Source organism: Prionailurus bengalensis, chromosome B3, assembly GCF_016509475.1.
Source record: "Prionailurus bengalensis isolate Pbe53 chromosome B3, Fcat_Pben_1.1_paternal_pri, whole genome shotgun sequence".
NCBI lineage: Eukaryota > Metazoa > Chordata > Mammalia > Carnivora > Felidae > Prionailurus > Prionailurus bengalensis.
Genome location: NC_057355.1, coordinates 138,089,353 through 138,107,975, shown reverse-complemented (window position 1 = coordinate 138,107,975; position 18,623 = coordinate 138,089,353). Strand labels below are relative to the sequence as shown.

The window sequence follows — 18,623 nt, the reverse complement described above, 5'->3', positions numbered from 1 at the left end:
CCCTGGATTGGACGTGCTGGGGGGGGGGGGGGGCGGTGAAAGGAGGCATCCCGGAGGAGAGAAGGCCCGGGAGCCAGAGCTCCAGGGGCTATGCCAGATGTGGTCAGGGTTGGGGGTGGGGGTCCATGCGTAGACACATCTGGGCCCAGGGGAGGGAAAAAAAAGCGAGACTGGAACCCGGGACAGGGGAGCCCACAGAAGAGAACCAGGCCGCAGGCTCTCCTCCCGTCCCGGGCCTGACGTCCGGGTGGGCTTGGCCACGAGTGCCGCAAAGCAGAGGGGCCCAGAGCCTGGGTGAGACTGAGCCCGGTGGAAGGTTCTGGGGCTTGGCCCCTGGGCACAGGCAGCTGCAGGGCCGTGGAGCCAGGCAGATCAGGGTAGAAAGGCACAAGGAGAGCGTCCAGTCCGAGAAAGGTGGTTTATTGCTGTCTGGAGGTCTCAGAGCCTCCGATCAAAAAGTCCACAGGCTCCCTGTGCAGGTGGAAGCCACGAGGCAGAGTCACTGTCATCGTCTAAAGGATGAGCCAGGCAGGGCCTGGCATGTGGCTCCTTGGTGCGCAGAGGCCAGGCTGCGTCTGGAGGAGACCCGGGCGCCCGGCACCTCAGAGGGGGGGCCCTAGGCTTGATTGGGGTTGGCGACCTTGCCCCAAAAGAGGATGTCCTGGGTGTCTTTGCTGAGTACGGACAGCAGAAACGGTCTGTTGAAACGCACAGTGGTCAGTGGGCCAATTTTTCCAGACATCAACATAATTTTGCTTCCCGTGGCCGCCGCTGCTTCCGTGCCCACCTCGGTCACGTCGAGCACGGTCTTGTGGACCACCTGCGGGAACGCAAGACCGTCAGCTACCGCAGATGGGGTGGGCAAGAGGTGAACAGCCTGCTCGAGAGTCCCGAGGGGGCGTCTACCCTGGCCTGTCATTGTGCTGCTCAGCCGGACCCGTTTGTTTGTTCCTCCCCACGACCCTGTCAGCGGTCTTGCACAGACCCAACGCACAGATGCACAAACTGAGGCTCAGGGTCATGGAGACGCAGAGGGAGGGCACCCTGATCTGAGTGCCTCTCTGTCTGAGTCCAGGGACTGTGCTGCCCCCCCAAACCACTCCATATAATGTAGAGGGAGGGTCAAGGGTCATACGAGGCATGTTTCTCGCAAGCAACTTTCTGGCAGCTTCTCGGCCTTGAAGCAGCCGCCGCAGACATCCCTGCAGACAGGAAGGGCCCCACTGGTTTTAGCACCTCTCCTGCTCCATCTGAAACGTCCTCGGGCCCCTTGGCGACTTTGGGTGTCACATCCCTGGACCGCATGGGCCCCTCTGCACACGTCTCTCCATCACCGCACCCTTTGGAAAGTGGGGCGCGGAGGAGAGCGGAAGGCTCAGACGCCCCGCTTCATCTGGGGACCTTGTTTCCAGAAGCGTAGCGCAAGGGTCCCTGTATTCTCCTTTCACACCCTTGGGGCATTTCCATCACCATTGTCCCGTGGCTGTGATTATCTAGTGCCTCTCCCCTCCTCTGCCGGGCACTGCACACTGGCCAAGACCCATCACCCCCATTTGCAGATGAAAACTTGAGGGTTCCAGCACTGTAATCATTTGCCACTGTTGGCAGTAAAAGGTGGGGCACGGGGGGCGCCGGGGTGGCTCAGTCGGCGGAGCATCCGACTTCGGCTCAGGTCACGATCTCACGGTTCGTGAGTTCGAGCCCCGCCTCGGGCTCTGTGCTGACGGCTCGGAGCCCGGAGCCTGCTTCGGATGCTGTGTCTCCCTCTCTCTCTCTCTGCCCCGCCCCCGCTTGCACTCTGTCTCTCTCTGTCTCAAAAATAATATAAATATTAAAAAAACATTTTTTTTAAAAAGGTGGAGCACGGGATGGGGTCCACCTCTCATTCCATCCCAGCGCTCCCCCGCGCGTGGCTTCCGTGTCCCATTATATGGCAAGGGGAGGTGGGGACCGGCTTTCAACACGGTTGCAGCCCAGCTCTCCCGGGCTTGTGCAAATCCCGGGGAGGGGAGCCGGATAATGAGAAATGCAGTGATTGATGCAAATTCAAGAGGACCCAAACGTCCGCCCGGCCTTTACCATTCGAGCTCAGATATGGAGGATGAGTCACCTACGGTTTAAAGACTCACCTGGGAAACTGCCAGGTTCCTCTCCCCCGTGATTCCCGACAGGTCGGCCTGGTTGGTGAAGACTTTTGTCACACCCAGCTGGGGGAGTATGGCTTCCAGATTATAGCTGCTGGAGATGGAAAACTTGGGCAGGTACAGGTTGTCTATCCACCTGGGAAAAGAGAAAGTTTAAGGTGAACGGGCCTGACCCAATGCTCACCTTCTCCCGTCTCCCAGCGTGGTCTTCCCTGGTTTCCTTTCCAGCCACCTTGTTGGAAATAAGTACTCATTTCTTCAGTTTCTTCTTTTTTTAAGTTTATTTATGTATTTTGAGGGGGAAGGAGAGAGAGAGAGAGAGAGACAGAGAACCTGAGTAGGGAAGGGGCACAGAGAGAGAGAGAGAGAGAGAGAGAGAGAGAGAGAATCCCAAGCAGGCTCCGCACTGTCAGTGCAGAGCCCAGTGCGGGGCTTGAACTCACGAACCGTGAGATTATGACGCGAGCCGAAATCCAGAGACGGACGCTTAACCGACTCGGCCACCCGGGCGCCCCTCTTTTCCTCAGTTTCTTGACCCCTTGTGCTGACTCTTCTTAATTCATTAATTATCCATGCACATCTGCGAGTGCCTACGTGTGCCAGGCAGGGGGCCAGGGCCGGGGCCGTGGCGGCACCCGTGCCTGCCCTGGTCCTCCCCCGCAAGCTTGCAGGACAGCGGGAAACACACGGTCTCCGACAGGGATTCCACAGAATGCTCCACGGGCACCAGGAAGGCTTCCTGTAGGAGGTGGCGTCAAGCCTGAGTCCTGAAGGGGAGGAAGGAGCTCGCTGGGTGGAGACGGGAGCAGGAGGCAGGTGGATGGACTTATAGGAAGGCAGGAAGGAGAGAGGATGCTTCACAGAGTGGAGGGAGGCCTTGGTGTTGGGGATGAGCGGCCGGGGCTGGGGCTGGACATGAAGGGATTCTATTCGAGGGGATCCTGAGACGCGCAACTGAAGGCCCCCATCTTGGCTGTCTGGCGAGCTCCCCGAGGGCAGGGGCTTCTTCTGCTTCTGAGCGGAACTGGTGGGGAGTTCTGGGAGCAAAAGCTCCCCACCTTCACACTTCCCTCTGTCTGTTTATATCCCTCCAGGCTCTTGTCACCGTCTGGTTTTGCAGTTGCCAGACGTGAGGAGGCTGCGTCTCCCATTGAACCTTGAGTCCCATGAGCAGGGAGGATAGCCATTCCTCTCCAAATTCATTCATTCGTCCATCCAGGCATCCATGCATTGACCCACCCATTCCCAGCACCCATCATGGGCTGGGAACGTGCAGAGGCGTGTATTTCCTCAGCGCTTTGTAAATTAAAGGCGTCTGATGAATATTCTACCCGTCGACACCCGATCATCAAGCCCCTGCCGTGCAGCGGCTATTTGCTGTTGGAGGAAGGAAGCGTTGCAACATGCAACGTGGGTGAGAGAGCGGGGTCCCTGTGTCGTGGGCCTTCCAGGGATCTGAGCCGCGGCTGCCGCCCCGTGTCCCCACCGCGGGGACCGGGCCCAGGACGCTCCTTGCCTCGCTTGTCCCCTTGACTTTGGTCTTCCGCATTCCGTGTCCCAGCCCGTCTCGACCCTCAGGTTGACCTGGCCCCTGACCACTTCTCACGCTTATTGTGGCACTGGGCTCCTAACAGGTCCTCCTGCCTCCATGCTTGTCCTCGACGGCCAGTTCTCCACTCAGCTTCCTGGGTGGTCTTTTTAAAACAGTGCTCCGGTCACTCCCTCTTCGGCGCCGACCTTGCCATGACTCCGCGTTGCACTCAGAGGAGGGAGAGTTGTGGTTTCCCCGGCGTCTGCATGGCCCCGCTCGACCAGAGCCATCCCGTGGGGCCCCCTGACTTCTCCGAAGTCTCACTCTGCTCCAGCCTGTCTCGCCTCACCAATCCTCAGGCAGACCAGGCTTTGCACGGAGGCTCCGCACTGGCCGTTCCCTCTGCCAGGAATGCTTTTCCCTAACATACCCACAGGGCTCGGTCCCTCACGCCGGGTCATGCCGATGCTCAGATGTCACCTGCTGGTGATCCTATTTCAAATCACTAACCACCTCCTGGGGGGTTCAGTGTTCCTAATCATTTTACCCTGCTCTATTCTCCACCCCCACACCTTCATTTCTTCAGGTCCAACATACTGAACAATTTACCTATTTAAAATTAGTGCCTGGCCCATCGCAGCTGCTCAATTAACCTATGCGATGGAGGAGTAAATGGGCCAAGGGCAAGGTAACCCCAAGCCCCCACGTGTGCTGGGACCGGTTCTCCCAGCGCTGCAGCCCCGGCCGGGGACATCAGGGGGGTCCCGCGCGCTGGGGACACGGGGAGTGGGGGAGAGCCACGGAGGAGGAGGGAGGGGCAGTCACCTCAGCCGCAGTGAGTGTCTCCACCCCCTCAGCGTCTCTGGTTGCAGCACGGCCTCCACGGCCTCCATCCTGCCCTGGTCGGGGAGAACAAAGAGCGCGCTGTCGTTGCTGGCGTACTGGAGCTCCACGACGGTGCAGGCCAGCCGCTCGTCCCGGAAGTAAGGCACCTCCACGTCCTCGAGGTCCATCATGGGCACCGTCACCCTCCTCCTCTTGCTCACGTGGAACTTCGCCTCGAACGTATTGTGGGGGTCGAAGGGCGTCTTCCATTTGGCTGAAGGTCAGAGGACTCCGTGAACACGGGGCTGCCGGGCCTCTACCCCTTCTCTGCCCGGGTTCCCCGGGGGCGCACCGCCAGGCACCCCACTGGCCTCTTAGGGGTGGCCCTGCCTGGGGGGGAGGGGCCAAGCGGGCGGGCCGCCGGAGACGGGGGTGAGCCCCACAGGTCGGGACGGGGAAGGGGCCGTGGAACGAAGATCCGGTTCATTGTGGTGAGCGAGACACCTGCCGGAAGCCGGGACGAGCAGGTGCAAGAGAGACGGGGAGGGGTCAGGGAGAGAGGGGGGAGGGGCCCCGGAGCGCTGCCGCGGGGGGAGGAAGGGGAAACCCCTGACCCCCTGAAAGGGACAATGCTCGTAACCGCCAGTTGGCCACCCGGTCGTTGACCTCGCCCGGAGGTCCGCACGCACGCACAGCCTCGTCAAACGGGCTGAAACGAGGGGCCAAGTGGGGACGTGAGGGCAGGGCGGAGGTCAGCCGAGGAGAGGGCACAGGTCTCTGTCCCCAGGAGGACTGGAGCACTCAGCGGGGTGGGTGGGAGCTCCTTTGCTGGGAAAGCGAGCCCCCCTCCCCTCCCCCACCCCCCGGGCCTGAGTTTCAATGATAGAGGCACCAGAGTGGGGGGTGGGGGGGAAGCCCACCGGCTGGCGTGTCCCTGGGAAGGAGAATTTGGAGGAGAAAATCCTTGGGCAGGGCAGGGTGGTAGGAGGGGAAAACACAGGAGACACAAAGAACAGACAGGGCGCATCCCGCCCACTTCCGTTTTATAGAGAAATCTGGTTCCGCGCCTTCACCTGCCGGGGCCGGGGACTCAGCCAGAGCCCCTCCTGCAGACTTGCTGCGTCTCCCCTCAGCTCTTGTCTCTCAGACACCTGATGGCTCCCTGCCTCCATGATCAGGCTTTGGGTCGCGTCTGTTTTTTGTCCCCATTGGGACTGCTGCTCCCCAAGGCTGACTCTGTTTGCACTCCGTCTCTCCCGAATTTATGGGCTGAGGTCTGTGTTTGCTGGGTTTCTACCCATGGGATGGGGCACTGGACCAACCAGAATCTGGGAAGGGGTCCTGGCTGGGATATTGCCCTCCCCCAGGGCGCTTCCCCAGAATGGTGACCCTGCTGGTACCACCCTCAAGATCATAGAGGATTGGGGGTGCCTGGGTGGCTCAGTCGGTTAAGCGGCCGGGTCTCATTTTCAGCTCGGGTCTTGATCTCACGGTTGGTGAGGTCAAGCCCCGCCTCGGGCTCCACACTGACAGTGCAGAGCCTGCTTGGGATTCTCTCTCTCCCTCTCTCTCTGCCCCTCCCCTGCTCTGTCTCTCTCTGTCTCCCAAAATAAATACGTAAACTTAAAAGAAAAGCTTATAGGGGAGCATAAGCTCCCCCGCTATTGCAGAACCCTGCGTTGGCCAGGCTCCTTACACACTGTCTTCCTGGGTTCATGGCCCCCAGACGGGCTGGGACTCCCAGAGGCTGAGTCCCTGGGCAGGACCCGGTCCAGGTCAGAACGGTCCCACTGGCGTGGCACTGGCAGAGGGCTTCTAGAGCATGTCCAAAGGCGTCTCTTCAGGGAAGAAGCTCAAGTTCCCACCCACCCAAGAGCGGCTTGAAAGGGCAGCCCCTGCCTTCTGGTGAGCAGGCAAGTTTGACTCTGACTCAGTCCAAGGGTTGCTGGGCCCGTCCCAGTGTCATTTGGAAAACCTTAAGAGAAGACCATGCTTACAGGCAGGGAGGGACCTTGGTGCCGCGCCTCCTCCCCTCCGCCCACCCTGGACCAAGGGCACCTGCTGTGTGAGGGTTTCCCTAATAACACGGTTTGCTACACCCGGCCAGAGACGGCCCCACGAGAGCAGAACTAAAAGATCAGATCTGATCCGTTTCCTTCCAAACCCCAAGCCAGGCACTCACCTTTAAGGAAGATGTAGTTCACCAAGACCATTGCTGTGTGCAGGTCAAGGTCCTTGACCAAGTCCGCAATTTTCCCCTGGGTCCTATTCTTCACGAAGTCGTTGATAAGCTTCTCGGCGGCAGCCGAGTCCTGGAAGTTGGTGGAGAAGGCCTCGGAGGCGTAGAGCGCCCTGGCATCTTCCCTGAACTTCTCCAGCAGCTTCAGCCCCTCGCTGACAAATATGGCGTTGCCCACGCTCAGCCGTAGCTCGTCGCTGGGCCGGCTGAGGCTCTGCAGAAGGTGCCGGAAGCCCCGGTGGATTTCCGTGTCGGGGGTCTCCGTGAGGTTGAACTTGAGGCCTTCGAGGATCTCCGTGAGGGTGGTGCCGCGGGCCCCCAGGGATAGGAAAGCCAAGGCGGTGGAGATGCTCAGCGGGGAGAAGATGACGTTCTTATTGGGGGTCTTTGAAACCAACCGCTTGTAGAGGCTGAAGGTGAAGGCGGTGTTGCTGGAGGCCAATCGGAGGCTGTCCAAGGGCGGCCCAGTGTGTTGCACCTCCTGGGTGGCTATCTCGGGGCCAAGCCTGCCCCCCAGGAGGCAGCGGACAGTGGGGCAGAGCCCAGCCACCAGGAGCCCCAAAGCCAAGAGGGGTGACATTCCAACTGCCCTCAACTCTGGAAAACAAAGCTCTTTTAAGTCTTGGGGGGCCCGGTGGTGTCCCGACCGCCTCCCCCTGCCCCCCGTGTGGCCTGTGTTCTAGTCTCTGCCTCTGTTAGCTTTGTGAAGCTAGGGAGGGGCCCGGCTCATAGCAGGTGCGCCTCCCCCCACATGCCACCCCCAACTCCGAAACTACCAGCTAAGCCAGAGCAACGATTCCACCGGGAGAAGGAATGGAGGAAAGATCAGAGAGAGGCGGGGTTCAAAGCCGGTGACCACAGCAAACAGGATTATGTACCTTCGGGCTCTGCCCACTCAGTCCCAGAGTCCAGAGGAGAAAAGGGCAGCTTCTGAGATGGGGAGGGGGGCTGGGGAGGGGAGGAGAGGGAGGGGCGGTTGAGGAGGGAGGGGGTTGAACCCCTTTCCATTGAGAGTCCGGGAAACACCTTCAGACAAGCATCAGGGGCGGTGGCAGTGGAATCGCCTCAACACTTTGTTTACCCTTCGGCTGCTGCAGCCGTTTCTTTGGAAGCGTTAAACAGCCCAACCCCTACACCCCCCCCTTCCCAAATTATTTCTGGAGAAAAAGAACTTTGTTTGGGCAAGTTAGCAGGCTGGCTCTGTTTCTGAGCAGCCCGTCCTCTCGGTTGCTGGACAGACACAGCCTGCCTGTCTGTTTGGCCGGGGACGCTGGAGGGGAGAGGAACCACGAAACAGCCCCCACCGAGACCGCGTGGCCTCTGCCCGGAGGGACGCCGTACAACAGTTCTGTCTGCGCCACGCGGTGAGGGCAGTGCCCTGTGCCAGACAAGGGGAGGCCCCTCGGGCCCCTCGGCGGAGTTGGGGCCCTGTCGGTCCCGTGTATGGGGGTGCCCAGCTGGCTAGAGTCAGAATCCAAGCGTATTGGAGGCAGAAAGGGCCACAGAAGCCCTCGTGGTACCCTTTGCAGGGGTGAAGACCCAGACCCAGAGAGAGGACTTGTCCTCAGAGGGCGTGGCATGCGGGGCCAGCGCCAGAGCCGTCCCTGGCTCCCTCCTGGCTCCCTCCCGCCTCCCAGGCTCCAGGCCAACGCCTAGAGCCACCCTAGAAAAGTGGGTTCCTTTGCTCCCAGCACGCACAGCGTCACGGATTACCTGCCTCTGAGCTGGATGTAGTCGGCGGATCCCAAAGCCACCCGCCCGGAGTGCTGGGTTTTCGTGGGTGCTGACACATTTATCCCTGCAGAGAACTCCTCCCCTCTCTTGGGAAATGTTGGCAGGGACACCCAACTGTTCCGTTTTAGAGTGGGATGGCCAAAGAATCATTTCTGGTAACCCGGGTTTATTAGGTCTACTGGAATAATCCAGTTACAGGAATCGTTCCTAACTTGTTCCTTTAAAAAAAAATAATAACCCCCCCCCCACACACACACCACAAAAAACAACTTTCCCTTTTCACTGTTATCTTTTACGAAATATTCGTTGAGGAACATGTGAAAACCCAGAAAATACACGGAAGGGCATGGGAAAATACTCCCCCCCAGATTTCATCACCCTGCTAACACTGTGCTGTATTTCTTTTATAAGGTCACTTTTCTTGGATAGGTGTAGGCATGTGATGTGAATCTTCATACGCAAACTCAGATGTATATTTTTAAATGCAACACCCCGGGCGCCTGGGTGGCTCCGTCGGTTAAGCACCCGGCTCTTGATTTCGGCTCAGGTCGTGATGTCATGGTTCGGGGGTTCAAGCCCCGCGTCGGACTCTGCACCGACAGCACGGAGCCTACTTGGGATCCTCTCTCTCTGTCCCTCCCCTGTTTGTGCTCTCTCTCTCTCTCTCTCTCTCAAAATAAATAAATAAACTTAAAGAAATGCAACACTCTTTTCTTGCCAGTAGATTGATTTGCGTTTTGAGGCACCCCTCCCCCGCTGGCAGATCGGGGGTGTTGGTCTGAGGACCCCGAGTGTGGGGGAGCACGTCCGTCTTTGGCAAGCTCCTCTTCGTCCTGGGGTTCTGCCACTGAGAGCTGTTGGCACCTCGTGGTCTCCTCGGATCTCTCTCGAAACCCCGGCCTTTCTTGGGCTCATGAGAAAACCTTCCCCTTGATCCCTCATGGTCCCAACCCTCCCTCCATGACAACCTCTGACAGACTATAGGGTTCCACGGAGCACGGTTGGGAAACCACTGGCTTACCGGTAAGGGTGCGGCTTTGGCGAGCCGTGAACCCGAGTCCTGAATGTAACCTCGCCAGCTGCTTGGCCTCGGGCAAGTGGGAATCCCTCAGGCTTAACCTCCGTGTCTCTAAAACGCTGAGAGCAGCATCTTCCTGACAGGGTGACACCAAGGGTAAGTGTCATGACACCGAGTGTCAGCTCCATGAGGACCAGATTGTTTGTACCATGCTGTGTCCTGCTGGCCGTGAAGCACTGAGGTCGCTAAGAGTTCCGGCCCCATCGTCCCTGAGATGGTGACCTAGTGCCCTTTTAGGTTCCAAACACTTGCAGAACTGAATACATATTTTATTTTATTTTTTAATTTTTTTGAGGTTTATTTATTTTTGAGACAGAGGGAGACAGAGCACGAGCAGGGGAGGGGCAGAGAGAGAGAGGGAGACCCAGAATCCGAAGCCGGCTCCGGGCTCCGAGCCGTCAGCCCAGAGCCGGACGCGGGGCTCGAACTCACGAACCGCGAGATCACGACCTGAGCCAAAGTCAGATGCCTGACTGACCAAACCACCCAGGCGCCCCTGTCCCTTTATCATGTTGAGTGTTGTCACTAAACCCTGGTCCAGAGAGGCGGATTTGGGGGAGAGGAAGAATTCTAGCATCTAATCTTGTGACTTGCCCAAGGACCCCTAGCTGTTAAGTGGTGCAGCTACAGAGGTTGGGCAAAACCACCCCAATGCCAGATCCAGCCTCTCTGTGCCTTCCCATGCTCCAAAAGAGAGAGAGAGAGAGAAAAGGGGAGCATTTTCATCCTTGAACATAGGAGGGAAGATGCCAATCACGGGAGACTAATTCTCACACGGGTGCTGGGGCCACTATTTTTAGAAGGCATCGCCCGTCTCTGGATCCGTGTCGGGAAGGCGGCCTCCTTTATGTGGGGCGGGGTCCCAGCTGGATGGGAGCTCTGTCCCTGTCTGTCACCACCTCCCACCTGTGGCCGCGGATGGGCCTGTTTTTCGGACTTGAAATGGACCCAGGTGAGCGGCCCTAGGGGAGCTGACCCTAGGGGGTCAGGGCCAAGGTCTCCAGGAGCCTACTTCCCAGGTTCAGGAAACCTGCAGGTACAGAGCAGAGACAGGCAGAGGCCAGAAGTGGTGCTAGGCTTGGGGCCTGCACGGCTGTGCCTGTGGCACCTGCCTCCAAGGGGAAGATGTGGAAGTTGTATGTCGAGTGCTCAGCCCCAACGCTGGGGCTGGCGGGTGCTCCCTCTGTGGGACAGTCACCCTTCCCGTCCCCGCCACAAGCCGTCGGGACGGGATCGACTTGGGTCTTGCAGGCTCGGCCATTCTGATGCTGTTTACTGCCTTCTATAGTTACAGCCTTCACAGCATTGCTTCTGATTCCTGCCTTGGTGCAGGCGGTTAAAGAAAACCGTAGGAAAAAGAGTTGTGTCCCCACTTGGGCCGGGATCGCAGATGGAAAAGAGTATACTTCTGGGGCTCGACGGGCGCCGGGGCGGATGGCGGGAATCCGAGGGTGTCCCACCTCCGCAGAGCAGGGAGGGACCGATGCCAGTTCCTGCCAGCAGAGAGTTTCTTCCTGGAGGCTGGAGAGGCGGCGCTCCCGGGAAGGTCCCCGCTCGGCCAGGCCCCTCTGGCGTCACGGCTCTGTCACCACGTACTGGTTGGGTGACTCTGGGCTAGTTACTTCACCTCTCTGAACCTCCTTAAGTTGATCGTAGCTCCGGAAAGAATTCACAGGAGGAACAAATGGAATACTGGCTCCGGTCCAAGCCGCAGAGCGGGTCCTGCCTTCTCCCTTCCAGGCGGAGGGGCCCCTGCTGTCGGCTGGAAAAGTGCACACAGATGTCCCGCTGCTGCTCGCTGTCTGCGCTGGCGCTGACCCGGTTCTGTGCGGCTGGGGAGATGCTGGCTGCAGATCTCAGGCCCCTTTGCAAAGTCCCTTCAGCACCACCGCCCTGGCTGTGCCCCCGCGAGTCCCCAGGCGCCCGCGGGGGTATTTGGCCGAGTAGGGAGAATGCCCGCCTCTGCTCTGCGAGCTGCTTGGTCATCTAATGCTCCTCCTGTCCCTTTGACGAGGGAGCCGCTTGCCATCATCGGCTCGCATTCCTGCCAGGCCCTCCCCGTGACGGGTGGCGGCTGGGAATTCCTGGTGAACAAGGACTCTGACGTCAGAGCAGCCCGGGCCCCGACTTACCACCCACACCCGTGATGCACACCAACCTTTCCGAGCCGCACCCTCTCCCTCCCCCCCACCCCCTCCGTGGCGAGTGGGGCAGGAAGGCCCTTCTCACGCACCTGTTCACTGTTTCCTGTCGGTCAGTCCTGCCGCTTTTTATTAAGACGCCTCCATGAGGGCAGTTCCTCTGCCCGATTCTGGGGTCACAATACTCTGGTCACCCTAAAGATGTGTCCTCAAATCCTCTGATAACACTCCCTTCAAGAGCCAGAGTTTAATTACCCGGCCCTTGTGTCGGACTGGGGGAGTGACTTACTTATTTGTAACACGGAGAATGCGGCAGAGGGGGGAGGGTGTCGTTTCTGACAATGGGTCATAAAAAGACAGCGGCTTCTGTCTTGCATGCTCTGTCAGTCTGTCTGTGTCTCTCACATCCCCCACCCCCACCCCCCGCCACCATGGGAAGCCGTGTCTATGCAGCCCTGCAAACAGATCCACTCCGAAGAGCAGAGAATGAATCTGGACGTCCAGCTCCAGCCCCTGTCCGGCCTTCAGGAACGGCAGCCCCTGGCCGGGGGCCGGACCACGAGCTCAGGAGGGACCGTGAGCCGGAACCTTCCAGCTCGGCCTCTCCCAGATTTCTGACCCTTAGAAACTGGGAGGTAGTACATGGTTGTTCCCCGCCGTGAACTTTTAGGGTGATTTGCTATGCAGCCAAGATGAACCCCAGTCCACATCCTCGACCCACTGAGCTCTTAGGATCCAGGGAAGAGAGAGCAAACAGGGAAATCCGAATATTATATAAGGGAGCAATTTCAGCTTCAGACTCCAGCCTGTGGCACAGGGCTGGTGCCCCAGTTAGTGGGAGTTCCTTCTCGCTGCCTGTTTTCAGGTAAATGTACCCATTCCTCCGTGGCCCACAGAGGCCCAGGCGCCCACACACGCCTCCTGGGAAGGTTGGAGTACTCTATTTTCCATCTGAGGAGACTGAGGCACAGAGCGATGGAGTAGGTTCCAGGTCGCAGGGAGCCCACACTCCTGCCCTCTCCGAGACACCGAGCGCCCGTCCTGGCTGGCCCTGGCGGTACACCGACCCCAGCCTCCAGGCTTTGGCCGTGCTCTGTGCCAGCCCGTGGACAGGTCCGGGCATTCGATCTGGAAGACACGGCTGGCGGCCCGGCGGTGATAGGTTTCTGATTTCAGCGTCAAGGACTGTGAAGGTGGCCGCAGGCTGCAGAGCTCCGTGGCTGAGGGGAGGCCCTCGCGCGCCCCCCGCTTGCTCCCATGCCCCCTTCGGGCGGCCTTGTCTGGCCTCAGACCCTCTCCCGGGCCACAGGGACTTTCCATTCCCCTGGCAGGGGGTTGTCCGCCGGCCTGTTTCAGTCGCGTCCCTCACCTCGCACGTCTCACCTGGGGTGCCGTGGCTCTTTCCAAGTTTCCAGAGATTTCCGGTGAGCAGAATGCGGACACCAGTGCCTGCTTGGCGTCTCTCCTTAGTGACGTCTCACACGGATCACACCCTAAATAGACCCCCCCCCCGTCCCCGCCTCCCCACAGTCTTCCCGTCCCAGTACAGGGGGCCTCTAGCTCCCCCGCTCAGCCAGGACCTGGGGCCATCCCCGTCCCCTCTTTCAGTCCCCTCCCCTGCTCTCTCTCTCTCTCTCTCTCTCTTAAATAAATAAATAAATACACATTAAAAAAAAGAATATGAGTCATTCAGGGCACTCTCCTGCTTGGAGCCCTGCTGGCCTCCTTGTGGCCTCCCTGGTGCAGAAGCCCCCACGTGGTCTGGCCCTGCCCACCTCGCGGCTGGGACAGCAGACAGCGGGGGGCCCGAAGCTCACTCCTGGAACACAGCTGGCCCTGCAGAACCCACAGCCCCCAGCTTGTACCAGAAGAAGGGAGGGTTTCGGCTTCCTTTACAAACAAGGGAACCTCCCAGAACGTTCTGTCTCGGGCTCCAGTCTGATGCAATCGCGGGTGAGTCCGCACCTTTGTTACGCTTCTGCCTGCACGTCGTGTGGCAGGAGGCCTCCCCTGGTCCTTCCTGGTGGAACCGACCCTCCTCTGACTCCCCCAGATGTGTCCCCGCGCCTCTCCCCTTGCTATCCCTGCGACTGTCACTTCTCCCATCTCTGCCGTGAGACCGTTGGCTTCTGGCCAGTGGGGACGCACTTGCTGCTGGCTCCCTACAGATAGAGCTGAGAGCGAGCAAGCAAAAATGCCTCCGATCCCTCTGGGGCATACTTATCCTAAAAAGTGATTTATTACCTGGGGTTCTTATTAATCGGGGCATCCTGGATGTTATCAGCAGCCCCACCTGCAGGGCGTGTAAAGGGGCGTCCCACCCAAGGAACAGAGAAGTCTCCGGCAGTGACCTGAGGACTTGCAGAGGCACGGAATCCTGTGGAACCAGCTGGCCATCCCCTCATTCATTCATCCGACGAGAGTCCACTCCAGGCCAAGCCCCGTGCCAGGCACTGGGGTGTAGAAATGATTCAGGGCCCTCACGGACCTCGTGGTCTATAAAGAGACCCAAACACACCGAAAGACGGTACCTGTATGGTGTGGAAGCTGTTAGAAGGAGGCACGGGGAGCTGGGATTCCAGGGCCGGGCTGGGGGGGCATCCGGAATGCTCCCCAGACAGGGACCTCTGGGCAGAATCCTGCGGAAGTGTTCTTCGAGCCGTTAGATGCCCAGCCCCAAACATTTCGATTCCTTGGGTGGAATCAGGAATATGAACTTTCAACCAGCTCCCCAAGTTATGTTTGAGAAACGCTTTTGCAGGGTCAAAGCTGCCTCCCTTGCCTGATTTGCTTCTAGCCTTCAAACAGCCTGGCCACCGGGTGTCATTACAATTGTTTCCTCTGTGCAAGAGAGGCGTGGCCTTGCTGCGTGGGCCTTGCTTGCCCACGACCACCTTGCTCAGCACTTGTGGGAGCAGAAGCTCGGACCCACATGTCCCGACCCACCTCTCATAGTCCTTCACCCCCCACTGCCCCCCCCCCCCCCAGATCCACCTTCCCACCCCGGCCTGGGGCCCTTACCATCTGGGAAGGAATGAGACACGTGATCGAATCCACAGATGGTACCCGGCAGCCTCTGTGGGAGGCTGAGGGAGGAGCAGGGTCTCAGAGAAAAGACTCTGGGGGACCCCCACCCCCGACCCCCAGGCATAACCGTGAATGCTCAGCTCTCTGTATAATGGCGTTGGATCAGCCACTGCCCAGCCACCGCTCGCCAGCAGGCCGGGTGTGCGCGTGCATGCGTGTGCACACGTGTGTGTTTGCGTGTGCGGACGTGTGCACAGACGGGTGTAGGTAGGAGTGTCTCATTATCTGTACTCCGTGTGTCTCCGTGGAAAATCACACTGGATTGTCCCAAGGGGTCCAAGGACCTGGAATTGGGGGTCTGTAGCTGTTGCTAACTTAGTCCCGCCTCCCTCCCACCTCGTTGCTTGTGGAAAGGTGGGAGATGGTCTGTTTCGGGGTGCGGTTCCGCGGAAAAGTGGAGAAGGGCACTGATGTCACCTGTTCGCCATCCCCAGTCCCTTGCAGCAGGTGACTCTCTGACTTTCTGTTAACTGAGACGAAACTTGCAGAGGGTGGAGAGCAGTGTCAGGCACGCGGCAGATGGCTTCCATGTGCTACCTGGTATTATCACTGTCCCGGATCTCGGCTTCAAGGCCACCACCTCGGAGCTCCCTCGGGACCCCCGGCTGCAGAAGGTCTCCCCAGCTGTCTCTCTAGGCGCCCGTTCTCTTCCGTAAGTGGCCTCCTGCTTCTGTCTTTACAACCCCGATCCCATTCCTATCCCTTCATCTTCTTTTCTTTTCTCTCTTCTTTGCTTTCCTCTTTTCTCTTCTCTTTTCTTTGACTTTTTTTCCTTTGCTTTTTTGTCGCCTTTTTCTAAAGAAAACAACCTTTTACGTGGAAATGACTTGAGATGCATGGAAAAGGTGTAAAAACAGTGCAGAGAGTTCCGGTGACAGAATCGTCTTGTGTAACCCTGGCGTATTCATCGACGCGAAGACGTGAACGTCGGTACGGTGCAGGTTTATTTGCATCTCACCAGTTTTTCCACTAATGCCCTTTTTTCTCTTCCCGGATCCCGTCCAGGAAACCGCATTACATGTAATTTCCACGTCTCCTCAGTCTCCCCTGGGCTGTGACAGTTCCCCGGGTGTCTCCGGCGGCTCGGGCTGCTGCTCAGAAGACCACAGACGGCGGCTTGTAAATAGCAGAAATGTACTTCTCACACTTCTGGAGGCTGGAGGTCTGAGGTCAGGGCCAGCGTGGTCAGATGAGAACCCTCTTCCCGGTCACAGGCTTCTGGGCGTGCTGTCCCACCGGAAGGAGTGAGGGAGCTCTCTGCGGTGTCTCTTATAAGGGCACAAACTGCTGGTCGCCTAGGGGGCTCAGTCGGTTAAGCATCTGACTCTTGATATGGCTCACGGTTCATGGGATCGGACCCCGGGTGGGTCTCTGTGTTGGCAGTATGGAGCCTGCTTGGGATTCTCTCTCTCTCTCTCTCTGCCCCTTCCCATCTCTCTCTCATGCTCTCTCTCTCTCAAAGTAGATAAATAGATAAATAAACTTAAAAAATATACGTGTATATACAAATGCCATTCATGGGGGCTCCACCCTCGTGATCTAATCACCTCCCAAGGGCCCCACCTTCAACCCCATCCAGTTGGGGGTTAGGGTTTTGACCACTTAGTCAGGGTAGCGGGCGTCAGATCTCTCCACTGACCATGACTCCCCATTCCTCCCTGGGCTCTGTTTGTAGAAGCAAGTTGCTCAATCAAGCTCAGCTTCCTTCGAACCTAACACTAACGAACACGCATTGTTTACTCCTCTTTCCTATTTTATTCTTTGTTATTTTTTTTATTTTATTGCCTGTCCACACAAGAATGGAGCCCCACCAGGGCAGGGACTTTTGTGGTGTTCTTCGCTTATTTTCAACACCCCGGACGGTTCCAGATACACAATGGGCATTCAGTAAACACCTGTGGACGAACAAATTGTCCTCGCCAGTTTACAATCCTATTTATCTGGTTGTTTACCTGGTTATGGCCAGAGCCCACGTCTGCTGGATGCACCGCTGTGCCCTTGTACGGCTTCCATGCCCGAGTCCCCTTCAGCACCCACAAACAATGGCCTTTGGGTGAAAGAGCTAAGTAGGCGAAAATGGGATGGGCAGGGCTGCTCATTGGGTGGGAAGTGTTTCCTCTTGGAGCCCAAGGTCATTTTTCTGGTCTGAGTCTCTACAGAAGAGGTGGGGGAAGGAGTCCTCGGCTTAGCATGGTCCTCCACGTTCTGGTGGCAGGGGGGGGTCGCAAGGGGGAGGTCCCGAGAGTCCATGTGGCTGGAGGGGGGGAATAAAAGTGCGTTCCCAAGAGCAAGACTGACTTGGCAATAGCTGCAGGAACTCAAAGGTAAGCGACTGTCACGGGCTACGTTGTGTCCCCCGTCAAGTTCATTTGTTGAGCTAGCCCCCAGCACCTCAGAATGTGGCTGTACTTGGAGGAAGGCCCTTTCAAGAGGGGATTGAGTTAAAGTGAGGTGGGTAGGGTGGGCTCCGATCCAGTCTGACCGGGGGAGGCCGAGAGACGGAGGAGGAGTTTAGTACACCGAGAGGGAGGACCCTGTGAGGGCACAAAGAGAAGAGGCCATCTGCGAGCCCAGCCAAGGAGAGGGGCCTCAGGAGGAGCCCGGATCTCAGACTCCAGCCTCCAGGACTGTGAGAGCATTAATTTCTGCTGTGAAGCTGCCCTGGTCGTGGTACTTCATTGCGACGGCCCTGGCAGCCTAACACAGTGGCTAAGAAAGAGGGTCCCGAGGAGGACGGTCATGCCTGCATGTGGGGTCCCGCAGACCCATTCATCCCCTTAGTTCACCAGACAGGATGGACGAGGCCAAGAGAAGAAAGGGCGGGCGGGGGCTCCGGGGGCGCAGGTGTATGGGTGCGCGCGCGCCCCCTAGAGGGCTGAGTGGGGGCTTGCGCTTACCTGCCGGCGGGAGCCTGAGGGACACAAGGGGTTCAGGGGGCGCTCAGGGTGTGGCCCGGGTATTCAAACGACCCTGAGATCGGAACGAGAGAGAACAGACACCAGCCTGGTGGTCCGGGTCCCTGGGGCCCGACCGCAAGCGCCTGCACTGGTGGCGACCGAAGTCCCGCGGTTCCCACACTCTGCAGCTCGCTCAACACCGTTCCCCAGCCCTTCCCTCTGCTGGAGTCCCACCCCTGCGCCCAGCCTGCCGTCTGTTGCAGACCTACTTACTCCTCCAGACCACCTCTGCACCACCTGTTCCGAGAGAGCTTTCCTGACCTCCCCCCGCCCTCCCCCCCTTACTCTGTCTCTCTCTGTCTCTCAGTTGCCATATCGTTTGTTCAACGATCCCAGGATCGCGAGACAATGGAGTTACGTGGCCAGCAATGACTGTCAGCGGGGAGCTTCAGCAGTGACAGGCAGCGGCCCCGGAGCCCATCCCAACCTCACACACAGTACCTGTTTGGTGGCCATGTGCCCAGTGACCTTTAGACAACGCTGGACCTTGGCCTTACTCTCATCAGCCAGGCAGGGCCTACCCCTGACCTTGGACTGGCAGGGCAGACAGTGAGAGAAACGTCTGCCGGGGCAGAAAATGCACTTTGCAAGGGAAAGGCACACAGGAGCGGGCGTGACCCCACGAGGAGGCCCAATCCTAAAGCGCTGTCCTGAGTTCGAAACACAGAGGCAGGTGAGCGCTCTGGGGCCAGCTGCAGCCATCTGTCCCGCCATAAGCCAACACCTGTGCCATCCAGGTCCCAGAGCCTGAGCCTCTCACCGTCCTGGGTCTCGGGGCAAACCTTATGTCCCGTCTGCGAAACGGGTGCCCTGATACGCTGTGCAGGGCTGTCGAGGGATTCAGGAGCTCACACAGATGCAAAGCGTCCCCAGGGGCTGGTGTCTCC

The 18,623-nt window shown here is 58.6% G+C and overlaps 1 protein-coding gene across 1 annotated transcript; it reads right to left on the bottom strand.

Annotated features, from left to right (window-relative positions):
- Positions 1-404: 404 nt before the first annotated feature.
- On the bottom strand, positions 405-8,546 carry SERPINA3 (serpin family A member 3). Its single transcript, XM_043556945.1, has 5 exons — positions 8,453-8,546; positions 6,683-7,336; positions 4,501-4,774; positions 2,130-2,280; positions 405-820 (listed from the first exon to the last, which is right to left on the bottom strand). The coding sequence occupies exons 1-5, from the start codon at positions 8,529-8,531 to the stop codon at positions 617-619; spliced, it is 1,362 nt and encodes a 453-aa protein (XP_043412880.1). The 5' UTR covers positions 8,532-8,546; the 3' UTR covers positions 405-616.
- Positions 8,547-18,623: the final 10,077 nt, after the last annotated feature.

Excerpts from the sequence above, each read along its gene's own strand:
- SERPINA3 (XM_043556945.1), bottom strand. The coding sequence starts at position 8,531 with ATGTGTCAGCACCCACGAAAACCCAGCACTCCGGGCGGGTGGCTTTGG. Across the intron at positions 4,775-6,682 it reads GAACTACATCTTCCTTAAAG|CCAAATGGAAGACGCCCTTC; the intron begins GTGAGTGCCTGG and ends TCTGACCTTCAG. Across the intron at positions 2,281-4,500 it reads AGACACTCACTGCGGCTGAG|GTGGATAGACAACCTGTACC; the intron begins GTGACTGCCCCT and ends CTCTTTTCCCAG.